We start from the raw sequence: 7,749 nt of genomic DNA, 5'->3' as shown, positions 1-7,749 counted from the left end.
AAAAAATAAAAAGACATTTCTTCAAGAAGCAACACATCTTGATAAAACAACCAAGAGATTCTTCATTTTCAAGACTCAGAAGTTAAAGATGGAAGATACCAGCCATCCCACCGCGCCTTTGATGGTTGCTGAAATGCACACACAACCTTCACTAGAGTGGTCTCTCCCTAGTAGCTGCTCTTCAAAAGCCAAGAACCGCACAAAAATTAAAAGGGAGGCTTTAGCTTGAACATTTCTAGTATGAATTATCAACAAACGTATTATTAAGGCTTAAAATGCACGTGGTATAATTAATTTTCCACTCTCAAGACCCTCTACAATGTCAAGAAATGTCAATATAACAAATCACCAAACTGAGAAGCAATAAAGAAAATGCTGAGGAAATTTAAGCGGAATTTACAAGGTAAAAGGAGGCATCTGTCATCATAAAGGGAACAAAATCCATTTCATTTGCACTCAACACCAGCTTCTGCAGCACGGCGAGGCTTGTTTTTCCGCCTATGCCTATTATGACGAAAACCATTGGATCGAGTAGACTCATCAGTGCTTGATCTGGTTCCATTACCATTTTCCTCTTCTGCTGAATCATGTTTTTTCTTCAACCGCGTATTCCGTTTCCTCTTCTTTCCGTTCTCCAATGCAGTAGAACTTTTTATCTCTAAGTTTGGAATTCCATTTTTTTCATCCTCGGCATCCTCTTCTATTATTTCAGCTACTTCTTCGTCAGTGTCATCTTTAAGCAACTTTTGTGGCCTTCCCCGTCTCTTCTGTGCAGGGATTTTCTCTTCCTCGTCACTTCCTGGATCATCATGGTCACTCACAGTCAGTTTCTTCCCTTTCCCTCTACCTCGAACCATGGCTTAAGGACCTGTGACTTCAGCAAAGTTGCACTTGAAATACCTGCTAAACAAACGAAACCTTTAGCAGAGGAGGTTTCTAATGGAAGGCCAAAAAAAGACAATCAAATGGTAGGACATTCAATTTAATCCAGGTAATAGAACAAACGGAAAAGGGCCAGATCTGTCCCTTTACTATGGGAAATTAGTTATAAGTAACCTCCGTTATACTTTCCTTCACTATTCACCCCTACAGTTACCCATTTTAATATTTTTGCCCCTACAACTAACGGATCCTTTTAGGAAGACACGTGGCACGATCTGAAACAACATAACCATCTACCCATCTACCTCACCTAATCAGCCCGACCCGACAGCCCCAATTCAGCAACACCAAGAAAGGTCCAACAACGTCAATCGCCTCCCTCTTCTCTGATTCCGCCGGCGCCTCTAACTGCCTTCAAATTCCATTTTAACAAATTTCAGCACAAGCAAAGAAAGGCAATGTATTGTATAGAGGAAAGAATTTGAGATTGAAGCTTTAACCTCCAACTACCAGCATGAGTATTTTTTTGTTTCTTTTTTTGGTAGCAAATGTAAAAGCATATCCAGTACAAGCAGACTACCAGATTTTATTAGACTCGAAAGAGTAAGGTAAAACAAAATTTTCCACCACCACATCCCCACCCTCCTCCCCGAATAGAAGATTGCTTTGTAATTGTATGGTTTCCCATGATTGTGTCTCTTCCATTTAATTCATCAAAAGTAGTACTCCAGATCACTGACCACGGAACTTTCCGGTGATTCCTCCACTGCTACCCATTTCCGGTGACCTCCCAGATCTCAAATCACTACCCTCCGGCGAAAAGCTCATCGAGAAACTATATGAAATGGACATCAGCAGAAGCAAGATCAAACTCGACGGGCTATTGCCGCCAAAAGAATTACGGCTGAAATAGGCGCTAGAGAGCAAATTGACGGTGGCAGATGCTAGGAAGCTATTGAATTTATCACAATTGTGAGATGGTGAAATTGAAGCTAAGGAAAATTGAAAAGAACTGTATTTTGTGATAAGAATTTTTTAAAATCTGTTGTGAATCTTGTTCGAATAGTACTAATCAATGCCTAAATTCGCGAAATGATTCTGTGATTGTTGAATGATTGGGGGCTTTTCGGGTTTGGGGCTGAACAGGTGGGTTAGAGGGAAAATGATTAGGTGGGTTAGAGGAAAAATAGTTAGGTTGTTTAAGATGTTGACACATGTTTTTATGAATTGGTCCGTTAGTTATAGGGGCAAAAATATTAAAATGGGTAACGGTAGGGGTGAATAGTGAAGGAAAGTATAACGGAGGTTACTTATAACTAATTTCTGATAGTAGAGGGACACATTTAGCCCTTTTCCGTAGAACAAAATACTGTACAACACTTTCATGACATGTCATCAACCATTAAGCAAACGCAAAGTCTCATTTTTCTTTTGTTTTTACAGGTAATACATGGTAAGAGGAGGCAAGAAAATCTTACACATTACAAAAGAGAAAGCAAAATTATGCAATTGAGGTGATCATGCTCTTGATTGTATCAAATGCCATGTTACAACTCAGATAATGTAACTGTATGAGAATATATAAGGAGGTTCTGAGTTCTGACTTAGAGTTAGAGGACATAAATTGTGTGATAAGGCAAGAAATCGTGGCATCCATTATCAAGGCAAGTTCTAAGTTTTGAGGAAGTTGCCAACTGATTGATAAGCTATTCCAAATTGGACAAGAGAAAAATATACCACTGAACATTTAAGTTCATATAACTTTTAGAAGCTAGAAAATTATCCTTCATCTGTTAGCTTCTTAGTGGAAAAACACACAGTACATTTTTCTTTTATCAAAAACCAATTTTGAAGAAAAAAGCAAAATGAGATATGTCAAAATCTTACCTTAAACACTGATGCACACAGTGATGCTGTTTCTCAAACTTAATGCAGAACCATCAGCAGATCTAAATTTGAACGCACAGGCTGTGAAAAAGTTGAGGTCCTAAAATGTTTCTTTAGTACTCCTAACAGGGTCTAGAAGTTATATCTGCCTCCTCCACGACCAGTCTGTGAGAATAGCTGAACGCCCTCTGAGTAAAAAGACCGAAGTACAATTACTATCAAGTAGGTGATCAGCAAATACAATTGCAGAGATTTTTGGGAGGAACCAAACCACTAGAAGGCTCTAGAAATAAGCAAGTCAAAATCTAATACGCTCTCCTTTGTCAAAGAGAGTCACCCAAGGCATTTTTCAGACTAGCACTAAGAGAAAGATACAAAACTGATCGGTTTTATCAATAATAACAAGAGAGGACAACCATTAGACACTGCCAGAAATGGAGCTGGAATATTAGTGAAAGAATATATTTACGAGAAAGCTATGCTCTTTTTCTATTTTTTTATTTTATTTTTTAGAAGCCAATCCGTGCCTGGGAGCCATTAAAAAAAGAAAGATAAACTAAGCCTGCAGAATTATAAAGGAATCAATTTTCTGTTTTATTTGGACTATGTGAAGAATTCAAAAATCACCAGTATCATGCTGTAGCCAAATATATTTCATAATCAGTGGACAATTTATATGTGAAATGTCGAAGCCCATAAAACAGACAGCTCAGAGCATTAAGTTGAGTACTATATGATGGGAACAAGATCTTATTTCCTGATTCTAATATCTTCACGAAAGAATGTGATGCCTTCTAGTTATTTCAACTTTAGGAACACATTCAAAAGAAAACAATTTTTTTGGCAATAACACACCAGCGGACCAATAATGGTTATACTACGTGTGATTGTTCTTACCATCATCTACCTGGTTAAAAAGCAAATGTTGCTTACAGTCCTAGTTCTATTTTTACATGATATCCATCTCCTACAGCCAACTGGAACCATATCTTATGAAACTCAACATTTTCCCGTTCTCCCTCCGCAGCATAAATATCTGAAAAAAAAACAATAAAACTCAGATTCTTCAGCTCCATCCCCACTATATGCTTTGCCATCTTAACAACCACTGAAGGAACCCCCAGAAATTTGAAACTGTAACTTCCATTGGCATATGTTTGATTGTACCTAAACCTCATCCATCCTCCAAATATGACACAAAGATCAATGACATAAGCAATCCTAGAATAATGCTCTTTCCTCGATCTAAGACTTCTCCATGAATCAAAAGATCTTCAAACCTCTCCTGACTAAACCACCATGACTACATGCAAAAAGAAGAGAAATTTAACAGCTCTCTTTCATTCTCTTGAAAAGTTGGATTGTATATTCCATCCCGCCACGCTTCCCGAAACATCCCATCACTGCATTCCATGATGCAACACTGTTCAAGGGAAATTCAAAACACTTCAAGCATCTTTCCGCTCCTACATTTAAACCACATACCGATAAGCGCACTAGCAACAACCACAGTTACCAAAGATGCTCCACTCTGTAAATAAGAACATGAATATTCCCACACAGAGCCAAAATACCCCACATTGGAAGAAGCCCGGTAAGACTAACTTCATGAGGCTTAACTCCAGCAGCTAGCATACCCTGAAATAATGCTAAAGCTTCAGGAGATCCTTGGCAACCACGAAATCATAGCATTCCAAGTAACCAAATCTGGAGTCAACCCCACTTTACTGATTTTGAGAACAACAAAATAGCAGCTTCACAATCTCCTTTCCTAGTGTATCCAGTGATCATCACATTCCACGTAAAATCGTTTGGCTTTTTGCCTTCTAACCTCATTTTTTAAAAACAAAATTAAGTGATTCTTCAATTTTCCCACGTCAGAATATGCATATGTCACTCGTACCGAGGATGCAATATCTCTGTTGACCATTCTGACAAGCACCAATTGGGCATCTCCATATGGTCATACTTATCGGTCAAGGCACTTCCCACAAACTCATCTGATTCAAATCCAATCCTATATATCATACTATGCATCTTTATTCAAATCCGATGGACTAACATATGCTGAACAGCACAATTCTAAATCTAACTTAGAATTGAACTAAGATCTAAATAACAAACCATGCAAATTTCAAATTAACAAACAAATACCAGATCCAGAAGATTAAAGCAGCATTATTACCTTATCCTAAAAAACAGCATCGTTAAAAGTATAAAGCTGCAATCAAATTCAACAAAATTGCTAGAACCAAAAAGTATTTCAACACAGCCATACAACAACTACAACTCAATCCTAAAATAGCTGGTGTCCAAATCAAAAGATTAACAAAGAGAACACTAGATCCAGAAGATTAAAGCAGTATTCAAACTACAAAGCAGCCATCAAATTCTGTACAAGTGGTAGAACTAAAAAGTGTATATAAAGCCAAAAGACAGTGGAAAAAAGTAATCTTGAACTCACCAAAAGACTCATTTGGAGAAACCAGTCAAACCCATTTGATGGCGTGTTCAAAAAAACCAAGAATAGCTTTGAACCAGCAAAATTAGAAAGAAAACAAAAATGGTGACCCAGATCAAGAATAGTTAACCTGAATTCAGAGACTAGAAAAGTTAAAGATTGGATGTCACTGAGATAACAGAAGGACCTTCCATTTGCAAAAACAAAGATAAGAAACACAAAGGTATGGAGAGAGAGAGAGAGAGAGAGAGATTTTTCTCAACTGTTTGTGTAGTGCCTCAGTGGCGTGAGTATAACAGCAAAGAGTTTGGTTTCTATTCTGATCTGTTTTCTTGCTACTTAGGAGTAATAAATAAGTATTTAGGTATTTTCCATGTTATTAGTATTTTTATTTAATAATGATGGTGTTCAGAAAAACGAAATTAATCCACAATTACCTAAGTTTCACCAGAGATTGTATTACTCTGCCATCAAACAAGAGCCCGTTTGGATTAGCATATTTAAATTAGCTGATAAGTATTAAGTGCTGAAAAGTATTTTTAAGTGGTGAAATTGATTTAATAAATAAACAGTTACGTATTTGAATATAAGTGCTGAAATTGATAATAAGGTGCTGCAGTATTTAATAAAAAAGTACCGACAAGCTCTTTTGGCTTAAACTTAAAAAATACGCAAGGCAGTGAGTATCAACGTAGGAATTTTGTTTTGAAAAGGAATATTTTTGGAATAAAATAGTAAAAATCTTGGTTAAACTTAAAGTGCTTATAAGCTAAAAATTCATAAGTTGGGGTGACCAACTTATGACTTTTGGCTTATTTTTTGCTTATAAGCACTTGACTTATGAGCACTATTAACTTTACCATACGCGTAAATAAGTCGAAAAGTTATAAACTGGTCAAACTAGCTTATAAGCTTAGCCAAACACCCTCCTTTTCTTTTTATTATTGTTGGTGCTCAGATCAATCTGAAGTTGTATAAACATTATCTATATAAGATCACTTATTAAATAATTACAGAAAAATCTTTTCATAATCATAAATTGATAATTTCACTAAAATTTATTTAGCATAATAGAAATTGAAATTTGCATCTCCTTTTTCATTATGTCTTGCAACAAATAGCGGAGTTACTTGGTAATTTGTCACCTCCTAGCTAATAACTTGGGGAGGATGAACTTTTCTCTAAATATAGTGCGAGTGGCTCCTTCACGATTGTTTCGATGTATGAGTTTCTTATAAATTCTGACCAACTTATGCCTAAAAAAGTTTGGAAGTTATATTTGGGGCTGGTGTCAATTTGAAACAATTCGAATTTTCATTTAGTTATTTAGTAAAAGTAAAATTCTTACAAATTTAGAGAGATATTGCCACGAACTTCATCTTACTTTGGAGGGTACATGGGGATTGTTAGCAGTATTTTTCGTGATTTTGATGGTGGGTGGCTTGGTGAATTTTCAGTTGAGATTGGGGGTGTGTACATCCTTTAGAGCTGAGCCATGGGGAGTTCTCACTGGTCTTCAACAAGTTTGGGACAGAGGGTGGTGTCGGGTTGCCTTGCAAATTGATAATTCTAGTGTGATTCATGTGTTACGGCCTGGAGGGTCTGTGCGCTACCGAAATAGTGATGTTGTCAATCACATTTATTATCTCTTGGCTAGGAACTAGATGGTCTCTATTGCTTGTATCTATAAGGAGGCTATAATGGTTTAGCCAATATCAAGAGCCTCATTTTGAATGACATGCACTTGTGTCTTCTAGTATTATTGCGGAAGATGTTGTTGGGGTTTCGCTTGATTTCTAGCTAGTTTTCTTTTGTTGCTTTATTTCAATATTGATAAAAAACAAAAGGTTATAACTCATGGATAATAAAAAAAAATCTTAAAACTGTCACTATATATAGCTTAAATCCGTTGCGCGACACCTCAATTATTTCATAACGTACTTGCTACCTCCCAGGTTCGCACCAACACAAGCATTGAATTATTCAGTCAACCAAGACTTAAGTTAAATAAGAAGAAATTATTTAATCTCGAAGTGCGCATTGTATTCAGGTTAGGCCGCGTATAATAGACCCTTGTGGTCCGGCCCTTCTTCGAACTTCGTATAGCTCCCGGCTGCTTTTTTCTTCTATTGTGCCTATTGTATCCGAGCTTTAGTTCAGAAGATGTAATTTCAGCTCTTTGACCACTATTCACCACCTTCAGGTTGGTTTTTCTCCATATTTTGTTAAGTGTGAATTTGAAGAGATAGATTTGGAAATAATGGAGTTCCAACTTCCAACGGTGCGACCTAATTACCAAGATAATACAATTTGAATGGTAATGCATCCTTTAATTACGTAAAAGTTGAGTATCCTTCTTCTTTGTTTGTCATATATTAGATGTGAAAGAGTGAGAATCTCCATTCCAAGTACTCTCATATTAGGAGGATTAAAATATATGTCTTCTTCCTCATTGTGTATATTTATTTCGTTCATTTCCAACAACGTGTAAGGCTTAAAGTCTAACCCTCCACCAAATT

At 36.6% G+C, this 7,749-nt stretch overlaps 1 protein-coding gene across 6 annotated transcripts; it reads right to left on the bottom strand.

Annotated features, from left to right (window-relative positions):
* Positions 1–241: 241 nt before the first annotated feature.
* LOC104239205 (uncharacterized) lies at positions 242–5,550 on the bottom strand. Of its 6 annotated transcripts, XM_009793778.2 has the most exons (4): positions 5,234–5,548; positions 2,770–2,957; positions 1,193–1,294; positions 242–900 (listed from the first exon to the last, which is right to left on the bottom strand). In XM_009793778.2, exon 4 carries the CDS (start codon positions 855–857, stop codon positions 447–449), a length of 411 nt encoding a protein of 136 aa, XP_009792080.1. In that variant the 5' UTR covers positions 858–900; positions 1,193–1,294; positions 2,770–2,957; positions 5,234–5,548; the 3' UTR covers positions 242–446. The 6 variants fall into 6 exon arrangements, with proteins under 6 accessions (XP_009792080.1, XP_009792078.1, XP_009792079.1 ...); XM_009793776.2 differs by lacking the exon at positions 1,193–1,294 and having other exon boundaries at positions 5,234–5,550; XM_009793777.2 differs by lacking the exon at positions 1,193–1,294 and having other exon boundaries at positions 242–903.
* Positions 5,551–7,749: the final 2,199 nt, after the last annotated feature.

This window comes from Nicotiana sylvestris, chromosome 5 (assembly GCF_000393655.2).
Source record: "Nicotiana sylvestris chromosome 5, ASM39365v2, whole genome shotgun sequence".
Lineage (NCBI taxonomy): Eukaryota > Viridiplantae > Streptophyta > Magnoliopsida > Solanales > Solanaceae > Nicotiana > Nicotiana sylvestris.
Note: the sequence above shows the minus strand (reverse complement) of the source record. Positions and strands in the feature narration are given on the sequence as shown.

What these genes read in the sequence shown, in the direction of transcription:
- LOC104239205 (XM_009793776.2), bottom strand. Translation starts at nt 857, where the DNA reads ATGGTTCGAGGTAGAGGGAAAGGGAAGAAACTGACTGTGAGTGACCAT.